This window comes from Amphiura filiformis, chromosome 5 (genome assembly GCF_039555335.1).
Source record: "Amphiura filiformis chromosome 5, Afil_fr2py, whole genome shotgun sequence".
NCBI classification, from domain to species: Eukaryota; Metazoa; Echinodermata; class Ophiuroidea; order Amphilepidida; family Amphiuridae; genus Amphiura; species Amphiura filiformis.
The window spans coordinates 55,394,269-55,412,741 of NC_092632.1; the positions used below are offsets into that span (position 1 = coordinate 55,394,269).

Here is an 18,473-nt window from a genome sequence, read left to right on the forward strand (position 1 = left end):
AAGTCATATACCAGAGGATTGCGGAGTAAGGGGTAATGTCGCGTGGGGCGATCTTATACCTTAAATTCATATCAGAGGATTGCGGAGTAAGGGGTAATATCGCGTGGGGCGATCTTATACCTTAAAGTCATACCAGAGGATTGCGGAGTAAGGGGTAATATCGCGTGGGCGATCTTATACCTTAAATTCATACCAGAGGATTGCGGAGTAAGGGTAATATCGCGTGGGCGATCTTATACCTTAAAGTCATACCAGAAGATTGCGGAGTAAGGGGTAATATCGCGTGGGGCGATCTTATACCTTGAAGTCATACCAGAGGATTGCGGAGTAAGGGGTAATATCGCGTGGGGCGATCTTATACCTTAAATTCATACCAGAGGATTGCGGAGTAAGGGGTAATATCGCGTGGGGCGATCTTATACCTTAAAGTCATATACCAGAGGATTGCGGAGTAAGGGGTAATATCGCGTGGGGCGATCTTATACCTTAAATTCATACCAGAAGATTGCGGAGTAAGGGTAATATCGCGTGGGGCGATCTTATACCTTTAAGTCATATACCAGAGGATTATGGAGTAAGGGGTAATATCGCGTGGGGCGATCTTATACCTTAAATTCATACCAGAGGATTGCGGAGTAAGGGGTAATATCGCGTGGGGCGATCTTATACCTTGAAGTCATATACCAGAGGATTGCGGAGTAAGGGGTAATATCGCGTGGGGCGATCTTATACCTTAAAGTCATACCAGAGGATTGCGGAGTGAGGAGTAATATCGCGTGGGGCGATCTTATGCCTTAAAAAGATATACCAAAAGATTGCGGAGTAAAGGTGTAATATCGCGTGGGGCGATCTTATGCCTTACATACATACCAGAGGATTGCGGAGTAAAGGGGTAATATCGCGTGGGCCGATCTTATGCCTTAAAAAGATATACCTAAAGATTGCGGAGTAAAGGTGTAATATCGCGTGGGGCGATCTTATGCCTTACATACATACCCGAGGATTGCGGAGTAAAGGAGTAATATCGCGTGGGGCGATCTTATGCCTTAAAAAGATATACCAAAAGATTGCGGAGTAAAGGTGTAATATCGCGTGGGGCGATCTTATGCCTTACATACATACCAAAGGATTGCGGAGTAAAGGGATAATATCGCGTGGGGCGATCTTATGCCTAAAAGACATACCAAAGGATTGCGGAGTAAAGGGTAATATCGCGTGGGGCGATCTTATGCCTTAAAGAGATACCAAAGGATTGCGGAGTAAAGGGGTAATATCGCGTGGGGCGATCTTATGCCTTAAACACATACCATTGGATTGCGGAGTAAAGGGGTAATATCGCGTGGGGCGATCTTATGCCTAAAAGATATACCAAAGGATTGCGGAGTAAAGGGATAATATCGCGTGGGGCGATCTTATGCCTGAAAGACATACCAAAGGATTGCGGAGTGAAGGGATAATATCGCGTGGGGCGATCTTATGCCTAAAAGACATACCAAAGGATTGCAGAGTAAAGGAGTAACATCGCGTGGGGCGATGTTATGCCTGAGAGATACCTCAACTAAGTCTGAGGAGTATTGTGGCTTTTGAGAGGATATCATTTTGGTGAGTTTTATATTGTATAAACAAGAGAGGATTTTATTTGGGGAGTCATGTTTATTTTTATTATGTACGTGATTAGTGCACATGCTGTTGGAATCATATTGTTTTATTATGTGTATATAGATTTTATGATGATACTTTACCAATACATGCTTGCATGTGTTCGTAAGTGTCATTACTATTAGCATGCGCTGAGCGGGGCTACTATGCCCAATTTTTCATTTGGTACCAAAATAACTTAGACTTTTGTAGGCCTTTCATGTTAAATTGTATTAACACATTTTTTTCCTTGTGATTCTCATCTTTTGCTGCAGATGAGGGAGGGTGCTAGCTGGGTAGCATTGCAGGGGTAGTGGAAGTAGTAGGAAGCTAAAGTATAGGGGTGTGACTGAGTCTTGTACGTTGTAGTCTGGAGTTATGGAAATAAAGCACTGTTGAAGTTAAAGAAAGAGAACTCATACGTGATATTATTTAGATGCACTTCTGCTTGTAAAAGGTATCGGAAGGTGGGGTTCTGCCCCACGACTTACCCTAGTCTCAATACAAAACTTTTCGTGTTCCCATTTTGGGAACTGGTGTCAACCCGGCCACCTGACATTCATATACCAAGTTACAGCCTAACCAGGTTTTCATTTAATAACCACATTGAGACATTTCACGTGCTTTCGCTCCCGGCAATCGGCCGTCCCGCCACACCTATATAGCAATAGGGTTTGAACCCGGGATGATACTGGATACACAAGTTGCAGTCCAGGTTACAGCTAAGCTAACTTCTTTTAGTTTTAGGGATATGTCCAGTGCTTACTTGTCATCATGCCATGCATACCAGCTCATACCATACATGCAGGCCCTGACACTGGCCAGTCATATTTCAGATAAAATTGTCATTTTCGTCGCTTGTTGTCGTTTTCAGTCTCAAATAGAATTAGAAATGATTCTCTAAAAATCTTAAAAGTTTCTTCTTTAGATATTTATAGTTACAACCAAAAAAAAAAAAAAAAACCAAAAACCCCAACACAACAACAACAAAACAAAAACGGGAGTTGGGGAAATTTTACAACACTTAAAAAATTTCTTTCTGCATAGGCCTATACTATTTATCCACATTGTGGTATCCCATCCGAGCAGCAGTTTCATACTTTCCATTGGAAATATTTCCAGTTCCAGAGAACAAATCGATCCACCGTGGGCCGTGGGCGGTCTCAAACATCACACTTACTCATAAGTTATCTGAAGTGGATGTCTAACCATGGAAATAGTTGCTATTTCCATGGTCTAACTACTTAAAGAATAAAGGACTATATAGATGCAACAGGATTAATTTATATATACGGGATTATCTCAAGTATATAATTCCATTAGCTCTCTTTCTTTTTCCTCTCTGATTGGACTCGTTGACGAGACGTAATCGAATATTGTTAAAACTCATAGCAAGACCAATATTGGGCGTGTATGTTATCATTATTAATTATTAATTATTATTAATCATTAATTGTGTTTTCGATCCAATATTTTCAAACACTTGGATTCATCAAAAAGTTATATACGCGCTGTTTATACATCCCTGCCATGCCCCTAAAAAAATAGGTTTGAAAACAATTCACCAATAATATTATTTCATATCATACAATCGATTATTTTTTCAATTATTGCTCAATTCAAACTTTCACGCTCTCCTCATTTTTCAATAAATTTTCCCCTTCTTGTTCAAAAAACAAACATTTGTTTTTCCCCGAATTTCTTCCATTACCCCACCGCCGCATACATATTGATCGGTCCCTAACCCGGTATAAGTTGAAATTAGTTTGGTCATGGAAATAGTAGTAGGCCTAGGGGCCTCCATGGTTTGAAGCAGGGCAGGCGCTCGTAACTATTTTTGGGTTTAATACAATTTCATTTTCATTCAAATTAGTGTCACTTGAAAGAAACACTAACTATTTTAGTATTTAGTTTAATAGACAACAATCTTTTTATTTCATAAATTTACAGTTTTGAGCCAGTCAAAATAATTTTAGGGCGCTGACTTCCTAAACACTGTCACCCTGGCCTCATTATGTTTTGGATCATTGGTTTTATTTGAATTCGAAGATGATTTGAAAAATTAGTTCACATCTTTTCTCAAATAACGTTCCTTTCACATTAAACTCCCTTTACACCCTTCCTTTAATAAAAAAAAAAAAAAGCAACAGTATAGGCCTACTAGTAGTCAATATGTCATTATATGTATCCGTTTTAGGCCTATATGCCCTAGCCCCTAGGCCCCAAATGTTTTATTGTGCGAAATTTATAGCAATAATGATTTTGCAAGATTGGTTGATTTTATCTGGAATTTCCAAAATTAGGGACGGTATTCATTTGTACAGTAAAACAAATAAAACTTTAGGTCGGTACAAGCAAATAATCTTTTTTTTTTTGCCTGACCGTATTGTATTTTCTGAATTTAAAAAAAGTATTTGGTTCATGAACTTGAAACCGAGGCTTTAGTTTCGAGTTTCAACTCTGCCGCCGGTTTGAATGCGTTCACTCCACACATTTTACATGTCCACACAAAATCTAATCAAACAGACAGAGGAGGAGACTGAGTTTATTTGGGTGACGAGCTGTACGTTGTGACGGATTTTGCACGATTGATTGATTGATTGTGTTGATATGATATTGTTCATGTGTTCTTATTTTGTAGGCCTACTTTGTTGTGAACTTTTACTTTTTCAATTTTCATTACCCTGCTAATCAGGGGTGCGCCTATTGCAAGGCGTGATTTCAAGACTACTCTTATGACTCTTATTCATGAGTTAACGACATTCGAGGTGTCAGTCACTGGCCCTGCTTAAAGTTAAACTGGTCATGCTGGTGGTAAGCTTAAGGTAGAAACATCGGCTACGGTGTCATGCACAGATTTGGTTTAAAATGATACAGGATGTGTAGTTGGGTGAGATAAACTTGCCTGCCAAGTTTTAATTTTTGCCAACAAAGCGTTTTTGAGTTATGCCATTTTTTATCATTAGAAAACCCCATTGACTTTGTACATGAAGTGGTTTTGACACTAAGCCTCGTTCACTAAAATTGGTAAAAGTTTGAAAATGGATACTATGTTTAAATATTATTTTTTCGCCTTTCTGTCCCATTTATAGAACTGGTTTTTGAATCTTTTTATTACAAAAAAGTTACCAAATAATATTAGTGACTTTTTTCCAATATATTGGTCAGTAATATAGGGGATATTTGAAGGTAATGTTAGTACTTGCTCAAATTTTCTTGATTTGATCTAGAAACACTGAATGACCCAATTTCATAATTATTGTCTGAGCTAACCATAGGGCCAATTTTAACAAACAATGTGTCATATGAAAGGTTATTAAATTTAGAAACTTTTCTCGCCAGCTTTTTTTAATAAAGTGTTTCTATTTTAAGTTATGGGTGTTTCTAGATTTCCCTAATTTAAAAATGGAAAAAATGATTTTTCTCAAAAAATAAACACTTTATCAAAAAAATCTGGCGAGAGAATTTAGATATTAGGCTTATTAACCACCCCACAAACTATGGAAACCATATCACATTCCCTCTTGGCTAGCAATAATTATTTGTAGAAAAAATTAGGGAATTTTCAAAAAATAAAGAAAAACATAAGAATTGTTTAAATTTTCATGAAACATTAAAAATCAGTGGAGTAAAGACTTATCTTCAATTGGTTATATATTTGAAATGGATACATGGTTCTGATTTGAAATAGTGGCTATTTTCCTGCATGGGCCTATTATCCGATGATCCTACCTTAAAGTTAATGGTAATAATAAATACTAAAACTAAGACTAAGTAGTACTAGTATCATTCTGGTTCTGGTTAGGGTTGAGTTGGCATTGCCAGATATACTGTACTTCACCAACTTATCCTGGAACCTAGGATTGGGTGCAGATATCTGAACCGGGGATGGTCCCCCTTCTCTTTTCTAATAGCTCTGACACTTTTAACGTAACATGCACAGGGATGAATCCTGAACACGGGAGCAACGGCTTTACGTGACTTCCGAACTTCTATGTGTATTCAAAGATTGCCTGTACAGTTTTTCACATATTTGTAATTATGAATTTTTTGTGATAATTTTTTGAGTGGTATTTTTTTACATTACCTACGAATACAATTTTTCATAGCACTATATATATCTTTAAAAAATGGAAATCACTAATAAATGCACGATTGATATAAGCTTTGATATGTCCAATACTGAAATGCATTGCATTCAGACATCTTTATTATTGTGTTTAACTGCCAGAAATTCTAAATGGCACAAAGGTAGGTTTGGTAAAAAATATGCATAATACCTCCGAATACATGTTAAAAGCTCTGTCATTTCCACAAACTGAGAGAATAGTAAATTATATTTAAGCAATAGGTGCAGGATAATACACTCTTTTCAATAGCCTGCATTTAACAATTTCTGAGATATTAACAAAATAAGTAAGTATTCGTAGGTAGCTTTCGGTAGCCGTATGTTGCCTACAAGTACAAATACAATTTGACATCATGATCCTATTGTGAAACACCGCCATTCATGCCAATGCCCATGTCGGTACATAAAGAAGGCCTGTACGTTCGCTATCAAATCATATGTCAATGAAAGTTGCAAATTCACATACATGCCTGCCATGCAAAACTGAATATGGCTTAATTGTTGAAAAATATGTACTGAAATAGACGACGGTCTGCTCATTTGAAAGAAAAATCAGATTCGAGGAAGATTAGAAGGGGATAAATACTTGGATTTGTCAGCTGTCATGTGTGCTTCATTTTAAATGTTTACCGACCTTCTGGTTTCTGAGTAATTTGTGTCCAAATTGATTTATTCCAAGTTAACTTTTGACGTTTTCGCTAAGGTTACCTACAAATACCATGGACAAAACGACTGTTCTCATTGTCTCATGATCTAGACAACACAGTGATGGACCCTGGTATAAAGCTAATTGTAGTCACACGAAAGGCCACAAGACGTAACTGACTCCAAGATGGACTTCACGAGTCTGTAATAACGGTTTTAAGCGATTTGTGTGCAATTAAGGGATCTGGAATGAGCGTTTCGAGCGTTTCGACAGTATTTTTTGTGGGACATGAGAGCACCTCAGATGTATCGAATTGCATTCTGAATACAAAGCATGTCTTTCTGATATCAAATAATTTGAATTTTTTGAAATTCACAATATAATACAAATTTTATGACAAATTATTAAAGTTTTTTTCACATTTGTGATATATCAGTCCTCGAAGTACATTTTATAAATCTAATGATATATTCTCAAAGTGTATGTAGCTGGGAGGAAAAGCCGACGATCAATTGATCAAAAGACCTAATTTTTTTTTGCTGTTTTGGGAAAAAAAATCCATATCTTCAATACGAAAGGTCAAAATTTTCAATTGATCGTTGGTTTTCCATCCCACCTACATAGGAACTTTAAGTATAAATCATCAGATTTATCAAGTTTACTTTGAGTACTGTTAAATATCAAAAATATCAATTTTTAATGATTTGCCATAAAATGTGTATTACATTGCGAATTTCAAAAAATCAAAATTATTTGATATCAGAAGGACATTCTTCGTATTTAGAATGCAATTCGATATGTCTGATGTGCTCTGATGTCCCACAATAAATACTGTCTAAACGTTCATACCCCTTCCCTTAAGCAAATTAAAGTCACTTTAGTGCCTTTGTTTCTTACTTCAATCCTCATTCAACCGCTGTGAACCAACATACATGATAGGGTCTCTAGTATCAATAAATGCACATAAAGAAAATAATACATTCTAAGTGCTTTATAAAATTAAGATTTGATTGCGATATCCACCAAAAGTCTAATTCTTACCTACAAATACTGAAATACTTTTTCTTGTTTTTTGATATTGGCCTTATTTTTTTGAGATATTGGATTTATGAGGCAACAAAATGAACTTTTTAAAATTCACACACATCAATCTGCAAAAAATGATGCCTAAAATTGAAAATCGACCAAAAATTTCAATAAAAATCATCAGTTAGTTTCATTTGACGTTGCAGGTTCTTGCTATCTAGAAAGTATTTTTAATCGATATGGCACAGTGACATCGCCCCGATATCTTCATAGTAGAAATCGCCATGGTAGGTTGAATCCACAGCCACCTATGACCATTTTATTCGGACCTTATGAGATGCATATTATTAGCGAAGTGACTTGACTAAGGCTACTGTATAGACGGGGTAATTGATTTCTCGCTCTGTGAGCAAGCTTGTATACGACATTGCGGTCAATGGTTATACTCTCTCCACTTGAGTGAGTGCCGCTATAGCCTGCTGCGCGCTGTAGTCCATATAGGACCAACGCAATATTAAATTGAGAGTTTTGGTCAAATTTTGACTTCAAAGCGCACGGCCAATTGTCAAAACGCACACTAACGACTATAATATCTGTTCAACACGTATTTTCAAGTGTATGAGACCACATCTGGTTTCTTGAGAAAAATTCATTTACGGGAGATATTCATCATTTTGTAACCCAGTATCCGAAGATTTTCGTCTGATATCAAAATCGTGCATAGCAATTCACGTGTATGGATCCCGTGTATTCATTTTAATGTCTCTGCTGCACCAAATAATTATTAGCCAGGCGATGTCGGTGTGTATGGTGACTTTGTATACCGTACCATATCTTCTGGTTTTCATCTCTTCTTCTTTAGATGCTGGTAAAATGCATCATTGAGAGGATTTAGCTTGTTGATGCAATCAGGTCCACCAGTTCCATACGTGATGGGCCTTTCTTCCTTCTCTTTAGCAGCACCTTAAGGGGTACTACACCCATTGATTTTTTTTTGCATTTTTTGCATTTTGTGAAGAAATTACAAAAAAAATTGGACAAAGTGGTATGCAAAATGAAGGGCAAATCTTCTCGTTTTATTGGTGGTATCGGTATCATCAATGTAGCTTACATGCTTTTACAGATAGAAGCCAAAAGGAGGTACATCACTGATGATTTAAATTCACTTCATTTTGGAAAGCTTACTATCAACGGATTTCGTTAAAATTTTGGATATGTGTTGCTAACACATTAGGGAAATAAAGTTGATATGTAAAATGGGAATAAGTGGTTCCTGATTTCTTTTATGACTTCATGAACTTGGTGCTCCACAACTATCAAAAAAGGAACTGGTTAAAATGCTTCTATTTTCAATGTTGAGCTATATTTTGTATTTTTAACTTGCGACATTATTGCACTGAAACTTAATTAAGTCACAGGTAACAGGTTACCACAACCATACTACAGCAATGATGAAAAAAATTGTATTTCTTGTCACCTATACAACCATATTGGGTAGTTTTCCGTAAGCTTACCTTTTGTGATTTTGGTAACTATTTTATATTTATTTGTGAAATCCGTCTCAACTAGGCATTCTAAATTGTACTCACCATTTACATCCCAAGGTATATTAGTATATCCACCATGCACTTCTCGATATATATCCAGTTAAAGACAGAATATCAAAATTATGCCTCATATGATATCACAGACTCTCACATGTGTATTCAAAATTGATGCTTAAATTTGACCTGAACCAATTGACCTATAACCTGACATACGGTGACCTAATAGCCTTTTCTTCTCCTAACAACTAATGACTATGCATCTATTGTATAAGTGTGTATTTAATTTATTCAGTGTTATATCATGGTAGGTATTTTGCATGCACCACTATAGATTTTCTATAGAGAGTATAACAAAGGATTTAATGTATTCTATTCATGTACCCTAATTGAACATTTTGAAAAGAATAAATTATGGTTTGTTATGAAACACAGATCTGAGTTACTAGGTTACAGTAAACAAAAAATATATAGGGTTAAAATGACTTACTAAAATGGTTGAAGGTCACTTTATATGTAGATATATTTTATAAGTTCAGGACATGAGGTGATAAACATATATATGTACTTAATAAATTTGCAAGAAAAAAAAGAAGAGGGGTACTGATGAAAATCGGGGTATTATATCGCCTTAATGATTTGTTTTGGTGATTGAGGATTCAAGGTACCGGTACCATACCATATTTGTTCCATTCAGTTAATTGCCCAAGGTGCCTAAGGGGGTACTATACCCCTGGCCAATTTTGAGCCTATTTTTACATTTTTCTCAAAAACTATAGTGCATTGTTGACAAATAAGGTATATTATAGGGGCAAGGGCCTTAGAAGAACTTAACTTTGATTTTTGATTTCAACTTCAGATTTTATTAAATGTAATTCATAATAGCATATAACAGTTGGATTGTTCAAAATGGTGTCGTATCAGATGTTTTCCCTTTGGAGAAGGCCACTTGTATTTTAAGTTGTATATCACCTGCATACAAGGACTTTCAAAAAGTACCCAAAGCAAGTATTTTTCATATTAAGTGTAAAATGGACCCAAAACAAGTACTATGAGGTCCAAACAAGAAAACAATGAAATTGTTTTCCTGCCCTAAGCAAGCATTTTACTCTAATTAGAGTCGCGATGAACATGCCTAAAATCAGCCAGGAGGCCTGAAGAAAAAACAATGAAAAACCACATGTTTTGAGGAGTTTTTGAGTACAATTTCACCCAGAATTTTACCAGGATTTTTGTCAGCATCTTGGTGCTAAATTTAGGTACCCTTTTTGAATAACATCTTTGCGATTGAGATACCCTTTTTTCCCCATTTTTTGATACCCTGAACGAGATACTTGAATATTGCAACCGGCTGTGAAAAAGACCCTTTTTACTTGTTTTTTTTTATGCGGGTGATATACAACTTGAAATACACATGGCACCCTGGGATTGGTACATCTGCATTTATGTTACAATCCACTGATTTAAAAGAACATTATCAATTAGATTTAAACCATTTCAATTTGAGAAAATTATCTTGGCATATAGGATATTGTGATTTATGTGGTATCAAATGCTTTTCTCAGGTACTGTTATACATCTTTACAATATAATTACCTTGGTCAATATTTTGGTCAGTATATTATAAGAGTTCAATGCTATGTAATTGCAATGTTCTATTATCTATTATAGAATTATTTTAAAAGAATGAATGTTGATCATTATAACAGATTTGGTGTGGCCCAGGGTGTGGCCTTGATTTCAAAGGCATTTATATATTACCATCACTTCTTTGGCCTTCCATACACTTAATAGTCAGAATGTATCAGACCTTTTTGTACATGTGTACTAATTCAAACAAAAAATTAGACATGGTAGGTAAACTAGATGACTTTAAACAAATTTATTTTTGTCTTCAGGGTCAGTGTACTTATGTACTGTACTAGTCAGTATCAAGGAGGAGAAAAGGTTGAATTCTCTCATTTATTTTTTGTTTATTTTGTTTTCAGTTATAATTATGGATTTACATAATTATATTGATAAATTGGATTCACTGGTTGTTTGTAATCATTTATTAATGTTTTTAACAAAACATTGCATAATTACAATTCTAGACATTTACAATACCAGCAGCTATATATACACACATATATTGTTTTAGCTATTGTTAACTTTTTCTGCCTTTTGTGGAAAGTTTTATTCTAAAACTATATATTTGTGTGCAAATTGAGGGAGATATAATTTACATATAATATTAAAAATTAAATTTTTAGCCCAATATGATTTATTCCTTTCATTTCATGATAAAAGGTAGCTTGACAATTTCCTTGCTATATGTTACTCATTTTATGATGTTTTAATGTCATACAAGTGTCTACCCTTGTAATGATGCAAACAACAATAGCGCCATCATGTTCAACTTTGCTTAAAAATGAATACAGTTTTACATGCCATCTCAGATCAAACAACCGCAAATTGAAATGTTGCTTATTTTAATATCTTTTTAATACAATGTACATTGTACACTTGGATAATCTTGTGCAATTTTCTTTCTTTCTTTGCATGCAGATACTACACCACCTGTTATCTTCAACTGTCCATTAAACAACTTTGTATCCAGCTCTCCTAATAAGGCTTTTTGGGCGGAGCCTACAGCTTTTGATAATGGAGGCTCAGTTACTCTCACCTCCAATAGAATTAGTGGGTCATATTTTAATGAAGGGCAGACACAGGTGATATATATTGCTACTGATGAGCAGGGTCTACAAACTGATTGTAGTTTTACAGTCTCTGTGTCAGGTAAGAATACAAAGAAGACATTGAATATATAATACATTTTGTGTGTGTCAAAATTAAGAGGACATCTGAGAGTGAAAACTAACATCTTGTGTGAAAAAAAGCATTTTTTAATACTTTAACAGCACCAAATGTGATGTGATCAATCAAAATGAGTTGAATGTTGGGAAAATTGATTTTGAGATAGGCAATAATAGTATTCAGCTTCCTTTTTATTTTGTTTTTCTGAGTACTCAGAAAAACAAAATAAAAAGGAAGCTGAATACTATTATTGCCTATATCTCAAAATCAATAAAATGACCATGTCTCTGGAACCGTAAGTTTAATTATGATGGGTCTTCAGCAAACTAACAACAGCTCATGTAATGAAATTGAAAACTGAATTTTGGTTTTGATGGACATCAGATAGACTCATTTTGATTGCTTCACAAATGGGCAGGTATGTAAAACAGGCTTATATGCAACATTTGGCATGTCTCATTATACGCTCTTTGTCTGCAGGAATGTAAAGCCACTTATGTGCAACCTGTAATTGGCATCATGCATATTATACGCACTATGTCTTTTACATGTGAGGATCAATTTGCACTGTAACAAAGCCCAATCAAACAATGACAAGTCAAATCAAGCTGCGGAGTCATTTGTCAATCCAGCTCAGTGAAGTTTATTTTTATATTCTTGGCAAAATAACCAGCTGATACAGTCCTGAGATGTTTTGATGTGTAGATAATAAACCTTTGGGCCATATTTCAAAATCTTAATTTTAGCTCATTTTGATTTTGGTGGTCTATTTTAGAAGGTACATGTAATCACTCCCCTATTATGTAGTATTCAGTAAGGTTCTTCAACGGTATTTGGGCAACTCATTCAGCAAATAAGGTGTGTAGCATGGCATGACCTAGTTCTTTTTATGTGATAATATGAAAAAGGGTTGTGGGCAAATAGTTACTGAACTTTGAGGATCTTGCTAAATACTATATACTTGTTTGTATATGGTCATTTTCACGGTAAAGGGTGTAACTTTGGATTTTTAACATTTTAATCCGTAGTGTTCTAATAAAGCCACAGAATTCCATAATTTTTGGCCACATAAGTCATCTAGTTAGCAGCTACCTTGGGTAGCATAATCAGCTTTGGGAGTTACTGCGTTCAGTTTTAGCAGGCTTAAATGTACTTAATATTGCCATTTTGAAAAACTATAAAAACAGTAACATTTTTGTAAAACCCTGTGTTTTCTTCAGTTAGTTCATGGATAATTTTTCTTATCCTGAATGTACAGTCATATGTTCAGTAAACACTGCCACATTAGATTTAATTGTGAACGGCCCTGTATTTTTGAGAACCGGACTTCGATATTTATCGTTTCGAGGCTTCATTTTCCGTTAACAATTGTTAACAAACTTTGTGGGTGTAGCTTTGGTTCATAATTCTTGGTTATTTCTTCACTTCTTCTTGATTCATAACAGTTGTTATCTTAACTTGAAATGGGTAACAAAAATTAGCCGATTTGCAAGCTTTTAAAATTTTTATAAAATCTTGACTTCAAATAGCCGTTTTTCCGTTAACTTTTTGAAGCCTCGAAACAAACTGTTCAGCAAGCTTGTGCAAATATAAATAAAAGAGCTCATCCAATCTATTTATTAAAATGTAGCAAACTAGATCCTCAAGTCACATGTTTTTAAATCGTGGAGATATATATCACCGTTTGAAAATGGGACCCAATACAAACTTTCCGTTAACAATTGAAGCCTCCGAAACAAATGAAGCCTCCGAAACAACAGTAAACTTAATTATCATCTATGCATATCTAAATTGGTGTGTTTCATACTGATATCTGCATTGTAATTATTACTTGATATGTGCAGAATGTCATAAAAAAAAAAAAAAAATTGACATTATGGTTAATGTTTGAAAAATATACTGATACCTTAAAAAGCCTGTTTCGGAGGCTTCACATGCAAAAAACACCATACTTAACAAATGGGTGAAAAAATTATTGTGTGATAAATCTACAATATCTGCCGCATAGAATCATTGATTCAATACACACAAGAAAATAACAGCTTAGATGATCCCAACACTGTTGTTTTCAAAAAACTACTTCTGCAATGTTTAACAATTGTTAACATGAAGCCTCCGAAACAAAAAAAAAAATGACTTGCTGTGATAATTTAATTTTTGTCACAACTGAAATTCAATACTTAGAAGCAAAGCATGAAAATTGGTAATTGTGATATTTTTACCTATTTTTTATGTCAACTTGTAGTAGTTAGCTAAATATTTTACTTTTATGATCACCTGTGTTGTTAACTGAAGCCTCCGAAACACAAATCGCTTGAATTGCCAATTCTAAAAAATAACTCCAATTTCTGTGAAACTTGGCTGGGAGGTTCCTTTCATCAAGTAGTATTTGTACATGAAGTTAGACATTCAAATTATTTTAGGAACCCAATTAAAACTTAAAAAATATGTTTAAGGTTTGGAAATTTCCATTGTAAATGACACTTGATGTTAAAAATTTTCAAAACTGCAATTACAAACATAGCAAAACATGGTATAAAATTTAACTTATATCTGTTGACTTACTTTGGAATGGAATTTCACATGTATTCCAGCTTTCATGTCAAAATTTTCTGAGGTTATGTAAAATACATTTTTTCTTAGATTTTAACCAAAATGTTATGCAAATGTCAAATTGTTTATTACAAATTAAAAGGGTAAAGCCATGAAACATTATTTTACTTGAAATTAAGTTGCTTCTATGCATGATTTCAGTAAACAGAAACATATTTAAGTGGTTTGAAATTTTGACCCTAAAAATCAAAAGTTACACCCTTTACCGTGAAAATGACCATATATAAATGCACTATATAGAACATTGTCAATGTGTAATAATCTTTTTCATTCATTTATACCATCAGTAACTGGCATACCAGTTGTGAGTAATTGCCCATCATCCATCACTGCCAATCTTGCAACTGGAGCTACAACAGCAACAGTGTCATGGTTCCCTCCATTTGCTACTGATCCTGATGTACCAGTGGTTAGAAGTAGTAATAAGGAACCAAATGATGAGTTCCCTGTTGGTGACACAACAGTTACATATACATTTGTAGACAGCACTGGGCTAGGAGGATTTTGTGAATTTACAGTTACAGTGCAAGGTGAGTTCCATTTAAGAAATATACATTTGTAGTAGTACATTTGTGAGTTATTTATGCTTTCGGTTTTGTAGTATCCCTGGACCTAGACCTAAATGCTAGGATCATTCATGGTTGACCTAAAAAAATTGCATGATGTTTTGTGTTTTTAATATGAAAATTGATAATTTGTATTCATGTCACACTCTATTAATGATATCAAAATGCATTGAATTTGAATGCATTTTGATATCATTAATAGAGTGTGACATGAATACAAATTATCAATTTTCATATTAAAAACACAAACAATCGTGCAATTTTTTTATTTTTATGTCAACCATGAATGATCCTAGCATTTAGGTTTAGGTCCTGGAACACTGCAAATTTTTGGAATATCGGGCATCCGGGCAGGGTATTTCCTGCCCGGGTAATGTAATCTCGGGCTGGTACCCGCAAGCCCACCCGAAAATCCCTGGCTTAATTTGTAGACAATACCGGGTTAGGAGCAATCTGTGAATTTAAAGTTTAAGTGAAAGATTTGAAGATTGGGATTGTACTGATTAATATATGTGCCAAAAATTCCCTCCCTCCCCCTTACGGTTTGCCAAAAATCGCTTCCCTCCCCTTTTGGTTTAACAAAAATTGCTCTCCCCCTTTTGCTTGCCACAAAATTCTTGCCCCTCCCTCAAATTTACCCTCCCCCAGGGCTCATAACTATTGCACAACCCCTAAGAAGTGTAAAAAAAGTGGCATAGTCATTGAAAGTTGAACAGGTAGAAATTCACAGTTCACATGCCACTAGTAATAGGAGAGGGATGATACTCTTAATTCAGTCATATACAGTATATGCATCTTGGGATATGCATGAATTTGAATTCTTGCTCAAATCAGCTATTTTGAATATGTTTACATTATATTTTTGCCAGATGCTGTAGATTCAGATTCAACTGCTCCCAGCTTCACATACTGCCCAAATGATATAACAGCCTATGCAGCAGAAGGAACCACCAGTACTAGTGTATCCTGGACGACACCAGAAGCAACAGATGACTCGGGTACTATATCATATACCAGGACACATGAGCCAGGGGCGATATTTACAGTAGGGGCAACTCCTGTATTGTATACAGCATATGATCCAACAGGGAATTCAGCTATGTGTTTGTTTACTGTGACTGTTTTAGGTAAGGGAATTATATGTATAGGAAATAGGATGGAGATTGACTCAGGATCTTAAAGTTGTGGGTTTAAGGCTAGCCCATGTGATGCCATCATGTGTGTAGCACTTCAAATGCCCGTAATTACACATGTGTTTAAGATAGCTTATTGTGTTCATTCAATTGAATTTCTGACTGAAGGAGCAACAAATCTGCATATATCCTATGTGGTTAATGAAGCCCCTGACATCACTGTCATCTGCTATTTCTGTTAAGTGTGCTAAGCCTGGTGTATTTTGCATTGATAGCTCTTATCACCTTAAGATTTGTAGTGACATCACTGCATGTTTTAGGTTGCATAGTCATGAAATGCAAGCGCTTTTTCAGAATCACAGAATAATATGCTAGCACAGAAAGTCAATTTCCAGATGTTTTCCTATGTTCAGTAACAATTTTGTACCATATCCCATGCTACAAGTGACCTTAAAATGGTAAACAGGTGCAAGTCAGATAAATTCATGTGAGTGCTAGTACGAGGAGGGGTGCTTCACATGTAATTAGGTCAAATACAGTACATGCATATCATTTCAGCAAAATCTCTTGCTAAAGAAATCTACTTGATATAAAATAGTTTATGAAATAACTCCAGCTTAATATCAGTTTTCCATTTTTTTCCAGAAATTATACCAATTGAAGATTCAACTTCTCCCACCTTCACCTACTGCCCAACTGATATAACAGCCTATGCACCAGAAGGAACCACCAGTACTAGTGTATTTTGGACGACACCAGAAGCAACAGATGACTCGGGTACTATATCATATACCAGGACACATGAGTCAGGGGCGATATTTACAGCAGGGGCAACTCCTGTATTGTATACAGCATATGACCCAGCAGGGAATTCAGCTATGTGTTTGTTTACTGTGACAGTTATAGGTAAGGGAACGGTATTTAAGGTGGTACTACACCCCTTGATATTTAATATCTGCCTGAAGGACCAGCTAATCATTATGTCCTAGGTCGTTTATGAAGCCTCTGGCATAACTGTCTTCAGTAATTTCTGTTAAGTGTACTAAGCTTTGTCATTGTGTATTTTGCTTCACACACTATAAGGGATGATATCAAAACTCGACCGGCGGTTCACCACCGGTTCAGTCCTGTTTCTTTTGGTCTAAACAATGGAAACCAGACAGAACCTGGCGGAACCGGCGGTCAACTGCCGGTCGAATTTTGATTTGATCCCTAATAGTTCTTATTACCGGTACCTTGAGATTTGTAGTAATGTCACTGCATGTTTTAGGTTGCATAGCCATGAAATGCAAACGCTTTTTCAGAATCACATAATAATATGCTAGCACAGAAAGTCAATTGTCAGATGGTTTTTCTGTGTTAATTAAAACAATTTTGTACCATATCCCATGCTACAAGTGTTGTTAAACATGTGCAAGTCAGAAAAGTTTACATGGGTACTAGTAAGGGGAGGGGTGCAACACATGTAATTAGTTAAAATATAGTACATGCATATCATTTCAGCTTGCTAAAGAAATCTACTTTATGTGACATATTTTGTGAAACAACTCCAGCTAAATATCAGTTTTCCATCTTTTCAGAAATTACACCAATTGAAGATTCAACTTCTCCCACCTTTACCTACTGCCCAAATGATATAACAGCCTATGCACCAGAAGGAACCACCAGTACTAGCGTATCCTGGACAATACCAGAAGCAACAGATGACTCTGGTACTATATCATATACCAGGACACATGAGTCAGGGGCGATATTTACAGTAGGGGCAACTCCTGTGTTGTATACAGCATATGACCCAGCAGGGAATTCAGCATCATGTTTGTTTACTGTGACTGTTATAGGTAAGGGAACGGTATTTAACTGAAGAAGATATGTCCTAGGTGGTTTCAGGATCACAGAATAATACGCTGGCACAGAAAATCAATTTTAGATGATTTTCTAGGTTCAATAAACAGTTTTGTTCTATATCCCATGCTGTATACAGGGGTGCGAAATCTCCATGTGAAAGCCAGAATACACATTTTAATATCCCAAATCTGTGTAAATCCATGCATTTCTGTGGTTTTTTTTTCAATTTGTCGAATCCACATTTTGGCAATTATTTGCCTGATTCATTTGTAAAGGTTTTTTTGGTATTATTTCATCCTTGACTGCAGTAAAGAAAGAAACCCACTGCACTATGTAGAAAATATAATTATGATGCTGGAGATGAGAGTATGAAGCATGCGGTACATATCCCGGTATTGTTGCGATTCCTTGTCCGTACTCATTGTGTAATCTGTGTGCTTAGAACTGCACCCATCGGAATGATGTTAAAATGGTGTGACCAGTGTGCTACTAGTCTTTTCAATTCAAACTATCTATCGAAAGTGTGACATTATA

General features: G+C 35.5%; 1 protein-coding gene across 6 annotated transcripts in view; it reads left to right on the forward strand.

The window, feature by feature from the left end:
• The window catches only part of LOC140153397 (hyalin-like), a 43,147-nt gene that overhangs the window by 6,360 nt on the left and 18,314 nt on the right, over positions 1-18,473 (forward strand). For 3 of the 6 annotated variants that reach the window (XM_072176144.1, XM_072176141.1, XM_072176140.1), the window contains exons 2-6: positions 11,531-11,761; positions 14,680-14,922; positions 15,828-16,085; positions 16,737-16,997; positions 17,672-17,932. In XM_072176144.1, the coding sequence (XP_072032245.1) occupies positions 11,531-11,761; positions 14,680-14,922; positions 15,828-16,085; positions 16,737-16,997; positions 17,672-17,932 (1,254 nt within the window). The remainder of the gene's footprint in view (positions 1-11,530; positions 11,762-14,679; positions 14,923-15,827; positions 16,086-16,736; positions 16,998-17,671; positions 17,933-18,473) is intronic. The other 3 variants (XM_072176142.1, XM_072176146.1, XM_072176145.1) reach the window with 3 other exon arrangements.